This window comes from Sarcophilus harrisii, chromosome 6 (genome assembly GCF_902635505.1).
Source record: "Sarcophilus harrisii chromosome 6, mSarHar1.11, whole genome shotgun sequence".
Taxonomy (NCBI): Eukaryota; Metazoa; Chordata; class Mammalia; order Dasyuromorphia; family Dasyuridae; genus Sarcophilus; species Sarcophilus harrisii.
Window position 1 is genome coordinate 231,063,533 of NC_045431.1, and position 12,127 is coordinate 231,075,659.

Below are 12,127 nucleotides of genomic sequence, written 5' to 3' on the forward strand. Positions count from 1 at the left end.
TGTCTCTCTCTCTCTCTTTCGCTCTTTCTCTTGCTTTTGCTCTTGTTCCCCCTTCTTTTCTATACTTCCCCACTGTCTCTCACTTCTGTCTCCTTGTTTTCTCTAATATTTTCCTCTCTCTCACAATTCCTTCCTGCATATAACAGACTTGACTCTCAGGTCAGGGTTTGGGGGAGCAGAGTATCCTTTCCTAGACTCTTAGAGTCCTTTGGGACTTTGGTATCATGTGGAACTGCTCAGCATGTGAGGGAGCCCATCCAGGGACCTGCCTCTCTTCCCATCACAGGACTTCCAAATTCTTCAGGCCCCACTTTGTTCCATCCCCACCATCCTTGCTGAGGGATAACCTTCTTTAAAAGCTGAAGTAGCTACTGAGGAACTAGAGTGAGGGCAAAGGTGCCTAGGGTACGGGGAGCCCAGCTGATGGGAAGTTGACTTTTGGAGGCCAGAGCCACTTGCCCGAAGCCCCGTGCCAATGGAGTGCAGGCTTGGGGCCAGGTTGGATTTAATTTTGTCTGGGAGCCTGTTCAAGAGGCCAGAGTTGGATATGAGTTTACCGGCTGTCTGTCCTAGCCCACCCCCTTTTTTTTTTAAACAGATGAGGAAACTCAATCTTAGAGAGGTTAAGTGGCTTGTCCAGGATCCAAATGCTAGGTCTTCCTGATTCTTAGTTCAACACTTTGTATTCTGCATGTTTCATGGTCTCTGAAGTCATTCCTTAGAACGATCAGTTGAAACCGTGCTGGCTTCCTAGTGTAAGACACATTAGAAATAATAGGATCCAAGATTTCTAGATGGAAGAGATTTTAGAGGCCATTGAGTCCAGCTCTACCTATTTTACAGATGGAAAAGTTGAAGGCTAAAGAGGCTATGACTTTGACTTGTCCATCATCATACAAGTATTAAGTTTCCAAGGTGGGATCTGAACCCGGGCCTTCCTGCCTCCAAGTTCAGTGCTCCATCCAGTACGCCATGCTGCCAGCACTCTACAACCCTGCCCAACCACAGGGTACAAAGAGGAGATACTGAACCTTGACTCCCTCGGCCCATCAACTTATGAAATTCCCATTCTAAAGAGCAGGTTCCTCATCATTCATTGATCGTGGATTTTCTGGTCTCCGAGATCTCGACCGTGGGGCTAGGACTGTGTGCGTGGGTGTGCATGTTCCCCCGGGAGATAAGAGCAGCTCTGGGGTGATAGATGAGATTGGGTGGGGGTGTAGTCTCTTGAGACTAACTGCCACTGGGAAGCTTTCCATTCCAAGATGGTGGAGAGGTCGTGGAGTCTGCTGCTGTGGAAATCCCTCTCCCAGTTACTGAGGGACCACGTGTCTAGCTAGTTGTCTTATTGAGGGACCACATGTCTAGCTAGTTGTCTTATTGAGGGACCACATATCTAGCTAGTTGTCTTGCTCTCTATGGCCTTTGCGTGTGGACCAGGGGGTGCGAAGGTCCAGCCCCTAGTCCACACGCTGAAGACAGCCATGGTGTGTTTCTTCCCTAGTCCTCCCTCTGGTCTCAGGATCTGTTCTAGTGACGAGGAAACGCTAGCGGTGGGGATGTAGACCCCGAGGTGTGATTTCTCCTGTCCTTCACCATTCTGGGCCCACCCACAGCTTCAAAAACAATTCTTCTCTTCACTTTTTCCCCATCCCAAGTCCAATGGAAATTGACATTTAAAAACTGCGATATCCAAGGTGACCACGAGATGGCACCAAAAAACTCGTGAATGGTCACTCAAGGCTTGGAGTCCAGAAAATCGTAAGCCTTTAAACGGAGTCACAAGACATCAGAACTGGATGGAACCTTAAAACATATAATGTGGACTATCGGCACTAGAAGGGAAAAACTGAACACGACATATTAGGACGAGAAGGAGCCTTAGAACCTAGGATGTCAGAACGCGGAGGGACCTTAGAACACGTAATGTTAGAATTTAGAGGGACATAGAATGTCAGGGCTGGAAGGAACCTTAGAACACAGACTATTAGAGCTTAGCGGGACCGAGGACGTAGAATGTCAGAACTGGAAGGGACCTTCAGACATATAATATGGACTATTAGGACCAGAGGGGAAATATTGAACTCAACATCTTAGGACTGGAAGGAGCCTTAGAACGTAGAATGTCAGAGGTTGGAGGAACCTTAAAACAAAGAATGTTAGAGCTTAGAGGAACCCTAGAATATAGAATTTCAAAACTGGAAGGACTTTCAAACATCTAAAATGGACAATCAGGACTAAAGGGGAAATGTTGAACACAACATCTTAGGACTGGAAGGAGCCTTAGAACATAGAATGTCAGAGGTAAGAAGAACTTTAGAACAAAGAACATTAGAGCTTAGAGGATCCTTAGAATACAGAATGTCAGCACTGGGAGGGATCTTAGAATATAGCATATCAGATTTGGAAGGGACCTTCCAATACATATATAATGTATATTCAAACATATAATATGGATTATCAGGACTAGAAGGGAAATATCAAACACAACATCTTAGGACTGGAAGGAACCTTAGAACATGGACCGTCAGAGCTAGAAGGAACCTTAGAACAAAGAACATTAAAGCTTAGAGGGACCTAAGAACATAGAATGTCAGAGCTTAGAGGGACTTTGGAACATTGAATGTCAGAGTAAGAAGGGTCCTTATAATATAGAATGTTAGAGCTTAGAGGAACCTTAGAACTTAGAATGTTAGAGCTTAGAGTGACCTTAGAATATAGAATGTCAGAGCTGGGAGGGACCTTAGAACATAGAACATATCAGGGTGGGCAGGAACCTTAGAAGTCATCTAGTCTAACATTTCATTTTATGGTTGGGAAATTGAAGCCCAAAGAGATGTCCAAAGTCCCATAGGTCACTGGTGGCAAGGCTGGGAATGTCTTGGTATTCTCATCCCTAGTTCAGTGCTTTCTCTAAAGCAGAATGTTCCCCAGGGAAATGGTTCCCAAGGACAGTTGTTGACCCTTGTTTCACTTACCCAGGTGTGCCCCTTACCGGAGAGCATGATATTCCTTCCTAGACTGCATTTCCATTCAATCAGGGTGTCCCAGACACTAATATGGGAAGGATAACAGATTTGGGAGTGGGGGAGGCAGCTGTCTTACTTAGTTTAACTCTGTGAGGACCACCATCCCCTGTCCCCGGCAGAAATAAGAAAGACCCGGCAGTAGATACTCTGGAACAGCTAGTTTTTTCTGCCTTACTAATCCTTTGTATTTCTGATTTCTCTCTCCCAAGATGATGAAGACGAGGAGACTCCTGGACCTTCACATCAACCCCCTCTGACGTCTCTGCATCGAGATCAAGAAGAAGTTGCCCAACTGGCCAGGCCAGCTCTCTTCCAACCTTTGTCCTCCTCCAACCAGTCAGAGACAGTGGGAGTAAAGCCAGAGGATGTGCCACAGCCATTGCCCCAGGCACCCCCACATGCCCATTCCCAGAGCCCCCCACTCTCAGGCTTTGACCAACATCGTTTCCACTCTCATGCCCAGGAGTCCGAGCCCTTCCAGCGGTTTTGCCAGGAGCTGGTGAACGTCCATCGGGGTATGGCAGACAGTATGCACGCTATAGGCCAGGCTATGGCCGAACTGACTGGGTGGGTCAGCCAGATGTGCCAGATGCTGAGCGAGATCCGAGATGGAGTCCAGGCACTCCAGCGAGGACCCAGCCTGGCAGCCGCCACAGGAACACCACTCCAGCCCGAGCCCCAGCAAGCAGAGCCCGGCCTGGAGCCAATCCCAACCGTACGGACTACTCGATCTCGGAAGCGAAAACACCATTTCTAACCAAACCCGTCTGAGCTGGAGAGAAAAGTATACAGAAAGGGGTTAGCTGTCCCTGAGCAGGGGAGCCTTCATTACAGAGGAGGGTTTCCTCATCTCGATTCGTAATGTTTAGGGACATCATCAGGAAAGTCTTGGGTTGATCCCTTAGGCATGTTTAGGGCTAAGCCATCACCTCTTCCTCCCTGTCTCCTGCCAGAAGTGGAGGTGTCGGGAACCTGTGGGTGCTCGCTGGCTTCAGTGAGTCACTCCCCGGAGTCTTCATCCTATTGGGTAGCCAGCCTACGTGGGGTGGGTCTGGGTGGGAAATCTGACTTTCCACTCCAAAGAGATTGGAATGGTGACTGGCCATATGGTCTAGGCAGGTGGGTTCAACCTTCTTGAGCACAGGCCTCAGGCATGGTTTCTGCTGATGAAAGATGGGGAGGGGGTGGTGGTTAGAGCTCAGCATTCAGACCAGCTGGCCATGCCTTCTGCCTAGTGGTGCCCCTGCCTGGTCACTGTGCCCAGCCAGCTAGCCTGCTTTTTGAGAGCCATTACATGAGTTTAGTTTTGTGTTTTTGCCTCTGGTGGGGCAGGATGTCTTAGAAAAGTGGAAGGAAATCCCCCTAAAACCTTGCCTGCCCGTAGCTGATGCGCTGTACTTTATAAAGCTCACTCATAATATACTGTCTCACTGAATCCTCCGCACATCTTCTGAGACTGGGAGGCAGGAAGAGATTCTGAGTTTCATTTGTGAAAAAATGGGGCCCAAGGAGGTTTAAAGTGACTTGTCTTGACTTGACTTGTCAAGGGGCCAAAATGGTATATTTGGGCCTTCTTTTTTCTAGACCCCTATCCTTTCCTTTCCACCAGCCAGGAGATCAATCTTTGATAGCAACAGAAGAGGAGGATGTATCCCCCTTTATGGATGAGAGCCTGGCTTTTGTCCCAGCCCCATCAACCTTCCTGTAACTGTTCTTGACCCTGATCCCTTGGCTTTGACACTGAGGAAGCAGACTTCTCAGGAGTCTAGTGGAGCTTTCTACTCTGCTCTGAGAGAGGTCCAAATGGATCAGGAGTGAGTCACAAGAGAACATTTGAGATGAGTGATTCTCTTCCCTTCCTCCTGACACTCCAGGGACATCGGGACCCTTTCCATTGCTCTGGCTGTCCAGAGCTGTCTTGTAGATAAGCTAACATGTATAAGGGTACAAATACTCACATCCGTAACTTTTGCTGAGTTTTGTTTTGGTGTTTGGCCTCTGGCATGAAAGCTGCATTCATGGTGTCAAGGAGAGAGTTTAGAGGTGGCTTTAATGAACGTGAATGTGGAGGGTTCAGCCCCATGTTCTTTTTGGCCTCCTGTCCCAAAGACTGGCCCAAGCAAGAGCCCCCTGAATCAGGACTGATACCCTGTGCCCACCTAGACCTGGAAAGTGGGTCCTTCCCAGACTCATCATAACGATAAAGCCCATGCTCTCAAGCCTGAGGTAGGAGAGGAGGCATTAGATGCCTCAGAGCCTCCCCTCAGCCTTCTCTCTCCACTCTGATCTCTTAGAATAGATAGCATTGCATTGCTACTTGAGCTGAGAATCCCCTTATCCTCTACCCCGTGGCTATGCTTCCCCTCGCCCCTTTCCCTACAAACAATTTTCCTTTGGAAGTATTTTTGTTAAAATGGTAATAAAAAGAAATATCTAACACTTCTAACATACCTAGCCTTCAAGTTCTTTCTTTGGTGTGTGCTCACTTCCTATCCTTCCCTACTCCCATCCAACCCTCACCCAGTTCACCATAATATGTCCTTGAGCCCTTAAGAAACTAGTGTAGTTGGTTGAAAAGAAGCCAAAGGGAATAAAATGCTTTCTAATCTATATTTAGATTTATCTAATACCACTCAAGTCAGGAAGTATCTTTGGAACACTGTCCCCATCCCATCATACCTGTTCACATCCGACTCATTCTTTAGGGTTCATGCTACCTCTCAGATAGAATTCCTACTGGAAATGAGTTTTTCCTGATCTGATCTCATAGTACTTTGTACTCCTTTCATGCACTCACAATATCCAATTTTTATTTTTCATCTGATCCCTTTTAAAAGACTGTAAGCTCCTTGAGGTCAAGGACTATATCTAATTCTCTTCGTATCTTCCCCAGTACTGTTAGCTATGCACCCCACACAGTAAAACACTTAAGAAATATATGAATGAATGAATGTGCCCAGCTTTATTCTTGGTGTCATTCAGGATTCAGAGACACATAAGATATGGATGGATGGATGGATGGATGGATGGATAAAAATAAAGCAAAAGACCATGATATAAATGTAGAAAATAATAAAATGAATGAATGTGCTTGCCCTTGTTCTTCATGTTATTCTAGATACAGAGAAGCGTAAGATGGATGGATGGATGGATGGAAATTGAACCTCTTTTTCCAATAGACCATGGTGTGAATGTAAAAAATAACAAAATGAATAAATGAGTCCAGGCTTCCCTAATTAGTGATATAGAGGATATTGTTTTTCCTTCATTCTGGAAGAGGGCTATGACATCAGGAAGTGATGCCATGAAATGCAAGTGAATTGGATTTAAGTGAGAGAGGGCTATGCAAAGTTACCTGCCTCATTTTCTCTTCCAGAGCTCTTCAGGTCCAATGGCAACATATAGCTCAGGACCACTAGAAATAGTCCTGGATGCAGTGGGAGCTGTAGCTGGATGGCACTGGTCCTGGAGTCAGGAGGACCTTAATTCAATAAAACCTTAGACACTGTGTGACTTAGGGCAAATCACTTAACCCCAATTGCTTCAAAACAAGAAAAAAGAAAAAAAATGATGTAGAAAAGTATTAGATGAATGAATAAATGAATGGATGGATGGATGAAAAATGCATCTAGTTTATTCACAAGGCTTTGTGATTGATAAAGAGAAGCATAAAATAGACTCCCTATTCTCAAACAGCTCATGGTACCTGTAGGGAAGTGACATACACATGAAACAATGGAAGTATCTGTTAAAGTCTTAGACAACACAAATTTATTAAACACTTACTTTATATAAGGTCCCAAATGCAAGATATGCAAATTTGAGCACCGTTTTGTTTTTTTTTATGTACCCAGGTTGGAGATGGTAAAATGTGTTTAAAAATCTACCTCTTACTGATGGGCAGGAAGGAGATTAAGAATCTTTCCTTGATGTGCTTGAAATACCTACTTCCTTTCCTTCCCACTCCCAAACTCCCTTCCCCCATTTTCATTCCTCAGTCAAATACCTTAGAAGTTTTATTTCTTCAGAAAGATTCGACTTTGAGATCTCCTCCAACTGCTCCTTGCTCATGCCTTCCAGCAAACTGGATCTATCCAGGCTTATCTTTCTTAAGTTGGATCTGAGGACTTTCCGGACCTGACTGGGAAACCTGCTTTCTTTAGAGAAAAGTCCGAGGACAATGGATTGAGTTTTCTTGGAGCCGCTCCATGTCTGAGTCAGCAACATCGAGGGGAAAACTTTGAGTCTGCCTTGAGACATCTAGTCTAGGACTCTTTGGTATTTTATTGATTTGTCTAACTTCAAATGAGACAGAAATAGCCAGTGAGGTTTCCACTATTGGCGGTCATCCGGATTTTTTAAGGGTTTTTGCCTGTCCTTTCCCTTCCCCCTCCCATCGTGCATTCTTTCTTCCAGGGTTATGATACAACTTCCTCCAACATGGCACCTGCCATAAGATGGCCTTGCCATCTTGCACAGAATCACTCACTTAGAATAATCAGGAAAGATTGCTACTTTCTGTGTTCTTTTTATAGGGCAGGGCAGGCACAAAATGGGGGACTGGAGTCATCTGAGATTTATTATGGAGAAATTTATCACATGGGGGAGACCTGGACATCTAAAGGTCTTCATATCTTCACACAATCACAATTTCTGTAAGGGGGAACCAGTATTTCAAAACAGATTGAAACAATAGGAGAACTTACTTGAGAGTCAGAAGCCTCATATTCAAATCCTGAATCTGCTACCACCTGACTAACTTACATTGGCCAAGTTCCTTCCTTTCCTAGGGTTCAGTTTTCTCAGTGGTAAAATGAGGTCATTGGACTAGGTAGTCCCTGAGGTCCCTTCCAGCCCCAAATCTTTGATCGGATGCTTTAGACTTTTTTTTTAAAGGTTCACTTCTTTGAAAAGAAGATGCCCAATTATCTGGAATAGTAAGGCAAAGACTCTGATGATTTGGATGGGTTGAGACTTGTTGTATGTGCTACACCTAGAAGACTCAAAAGATAGCAAAAGACATTTTGAAAGATATGAAATAATGTACCCATTCCATACTTTAAGGCACTATCTAAATATAGGGACCTTTAAAAGTCTTAAGGCATCAAGTTTTAAGCATAAAAGTTTTAAGGCATCAAATCATAACTACACTAAAGCTTTTGGAACATTTTTAACATGAATCTGGCTAAAATAATGCTATAGGATTTTGAAAGCCCCATGATTTCATTACCATAGTTACTTGCTCCAGACACAGGTCATAGAAATCCCCCCCACCATGACCTAAGTAGATGGCACCATGAGTTGCAATGGCCCAAAATTGTTCAGTCAACAAATCATTATTAAGTTCCTTCTATGTGCCAGCCACTGGGCTAGAAAATTGTCCCCTGGTGACCAGTTCTGGTGACGAGCCTTTCCACCTTCAGTGAGTTAGGTCTTTGAATGGTAGAAACACAAGGCATTATATGGGATATAGTAGGGTCAGGAAGAGAAGGGAGAAAAGGAGAGTAAACATTCATACAATGTCTCCTATGACAGCTAGATGGTACAGTGGATATAGGAAGATACGAGTTCAAATTTCACCAGAGATACTTAACTATATGACTCTGCATGAGTCACTTAACCCTTTTTGCCTCAGTTTCTTCATCTGTAAGATATTCCGGAGAAGAAAATGGCAAACCCTCCAGTCTTTGTCAAGAAAGCCCCAAATGGGGCCGAAAGAATAGTATACAATTAAATCAACTGGGCAACAACAAAAATGGCCACTATATGCCAAGCGCTTTACAAATATTATTTCATTTGATCCCAACAACAGCTCTGCAGGGTAGGTGCTATTATTATTCCCATTTTACAGGAAGAAACTGAAGTAACAGAAGTAAAGTGATTTGTAAGAGATTGCTTCAAATACCTAGGGTTACCTTTGTGCCATGATGAATGAGGTATCAAGGAAGAATCAAGGAGGGTGGGAGACTAAAATGTCCCTAAAGGGAAATTCTCTTTCTGATAGGCTGTATTTGGAATCCTGAAGAGCTCCGGAATCTGTCCTGAAAGTCAGTTTTCATCATCAGTCTTTCCTGGATCCTTTGACTCACCCTATGATTTGTTTTTAGATTTCTTTCTTTCTTTCTTTCTTTCTTTCTTTCTCTTTCTTTCTTTCTCTTTCTTTCTTTCTCTTTCTTTCTTTCTCTTTTTTTTTTCTTCCTCATTAGTAGTCAGAGCCAAGTCTGACTACCAGAACCTGAGGGCCAGATACCAAACCTTGGTTGTTGGATAAAAAGGGTAGTTTTCTTAGACAACCCCATGACTCTCCATGTCTCATAGACCAGAAGATTTAGAACTGGAACCGACCTTAGCATTCTCCTAGTCCTGCTTCAGTATGCAGATTATGAAATTAAGGTAAAGAGAGGGATATTAACTTTTCTTCAGTCAGACAAATAATCGGGGCAGAAATGGGATTTGAACCCCAGTCCTCTGACTTGAATGTGAGATTTAAAACTAAGGTTTAGAACTGGAACTTGCAACCCTCTTATTTTATCAAAAAAGAAATTAATATCTATCCAAAGGAAATGACTTGTCTAAAAATAGCCCAGGAAGAAGTAATAGTCAGAACTTGAATGCAGGACCTTTGACCACAATCTATGTTCTTTCCACTGCTTCTAGGCAATATTCTTTGCAGTTTACCCTCTGTCCCAAGGCCATTTGTATTTTCAACTCTATGAAAGACTAGCTCTTTAAGATTTTTTTTCATCCATGTGAGGACAGTTGGATATAATAAGGACTCACGGTTTTTGCGAGACTCGCCTATTCCCAAACCTCTGTGAGATTGCAAGATCCTAGATCTAGGACTGAAAGGGGGTCATTTAGCCACCCTATCCTTTTACTGGAAAGGAATTAGAAACCTAAAGAAAGAAATTACTTGCCCAAGAATATAGACAGTGAATGGCAGAGCCATTTGAATTTGAACCTAGGTCATCTACCCACAAACCATTGTTCTTGTCAATATACCATATTGCTTTGCACAAGGGGACAGTTATTATTATCCCCATTTTACAAGCCATTGCAAACTAACAAGCATTGATAAAACACCTACTATGTGTCAGGCTTGGAAATAATGGAAATGAACACTAGTAGCCACTCCCATCAGTCAGCTGACTTCCACTGGGAGGATACAGTAGAAACAGATAAGTATATACCTCATTAGTTGAGGAGGAAGGAGAGACTAGGAAGTCTCTTCTACAGATGCTATATGAGCTTAATCTTCAAGGGAACTAGAGATTCTAAGAGATGGAGAAGAAGAGAAGTATATTCTACGCATAAAGAACTGCCTAGCAAATGTGTACACGTGGGAGATGAGATACCCAGTATCCTTTTGGTTCACAATGTGAGGAGGTATAATATGCAATGACCCGAGAAAGGGATGTTGGAGCTTTCAGTGACAAGCTGAGAAATTTGCATTTTGTCCTAAAGGCACTAGAAAGTGAAAGCTACTAAAATTTTATGAGCAAAGGAATTACTTGGCAAGGACAGCTTTTAGAAAACTATTTTGGCAACTGTATGGAGGAGAGACTGGAGGGGCAGAGACCAGAAATCAGAAATCCAATTTTAAAGCCATTAAAACAGCTGAGGCAAGAGGTGATGAAAGTTTGAACTAGAGGGCTGACCTTTAAGTGGAGAAAGGATGACAAGTGTGAGAGATGTTGAGCTAGAATTAAGCAGATTTGATAAGCGATCAGATAATGATAGTGAAATTGAGGGAAGTAAAAGATGACGTTCGTGAACCTGAATGGCCAGAAGGATGGAGTCCCTCAACAAAAAGGGACATCATCAATTGGAAAAAACAATGAACAAGTTATGATACATGAATGTCTTAAAATATTATTGTTCTGTAAGAAATGATAAAGCGGACTGATTTCAGAAATGCCTGAAGAGGCTTAGAGATCTGATCAGCATCAGATGTGAAATGAGCAGAACAGGAAAATATTGTACGCAGTAACAGCAACATTGTGCAATGATCAGCTATGATAGACTTGGCTCTTTTCAGCAATACAATGATCTAAGCCAATTCTAAAGGACTTGTAAAGTCTGAATGCAGATCGAAGCGTACAATTTTCACTTTTTACAGTTTGTTTTTTTTTCTTTCTCATGGTTTTCTCCTTTTGTTCTGATTCTTCTTTCACAATGAGACTAATATGGAAATAGGTGTAACATGATTGTATGTGTACAACCTATATCAGAGTCCTTGCTATCTTGAGGAGGAGGGAGGGAAGGGAGGGAGAAAGAAAAATATGGAACGTAAAATCTTACCAAAATGAATGGTGAAAACTATCTTTATATGTAATGGGGGGGGGGGGAATAAAATACTCCTAAGTGCAAAAATCCCAAAACAAAACAAAGGGGGAATTTTTGGAAGGAAGTGGATTTTGAACCTATTGAAGTTAGGATGTCTATAAGGGAAATAACTGGAATTATATACTAGGTACTTGGTGATAAGAGCCTAGAGCTCATAGAACTCTAGAAAGAACCAGATAGATAATCTAGTCCAACTGTCTCATTTTACAGATGAGTATTTTGGCATTCAGAGTAACCCAGAATTACCTAGAGTTGCCTAAATCAAATTGACTTCTCCAAGATCACATAGAGAGATCTGGGATTTGAACTCTTGTCCTCCAGCCCCTATTCTAGTGTTCTTTCCCTTTGTCTCTATGTGAGTACGTACATGAGGATGCACATGGGTTGAGGATGTGTTAAGGACCTGTTGCCTTAGTTCGTGTCATTTTTACTTTTGTTCCCCAGATATGTGATCATCTCACGAGAAGAGAGAGAGCAAAATCTGATGGCCTTCCAGCATAGTGAGAAAATCTACTTCCGAGTGTGCCGTGATATCCGACCTGGGGAGCGGTTACGAGTGTGGTACAGTGAGGATTATATGAAACGTCTACACAGCATGTCCCAGGAAACAATACAGCGCAATCTGACCAGAGGTGAGTCTTTCCCTGCCTAGGGACCTTCTCCCTGCCCCTACTGCCTCCTTCCTGGTTAATGGAATATTGCCTAACTGAAGATACTGAGCAGATGTCCCAGTCTTCTTCACAGTTCTCACT

General features: G+C 43.3%; 1 protein-coding gene across 6 annotated transcripts in view; it reads left to right on the forward strand.

Moving 5' to 3' along the window:
• PRDM11 (PR/SET domain 11) overlaps window positions 1-12,127 on the forward strand; it is an 89,790-nt gene that overhangs the window by 64,826 nt on the left and 12,837 nt on the right. For all 6 annotated transcript variants that reach the window (XM_031942813.1, XM_031942814.1, XM_031942815.1 and 3 more), the window contains one exon: window positions 11,820-12,007. In XM_031942813.1, the coding sequence (XP_031798673.1) occupies window positions 11,820-12,007 (188 nt within the window). The remainder of the gene's footprint in view (window positions 1-11,819; window positions 12,008-12,127) is intronic.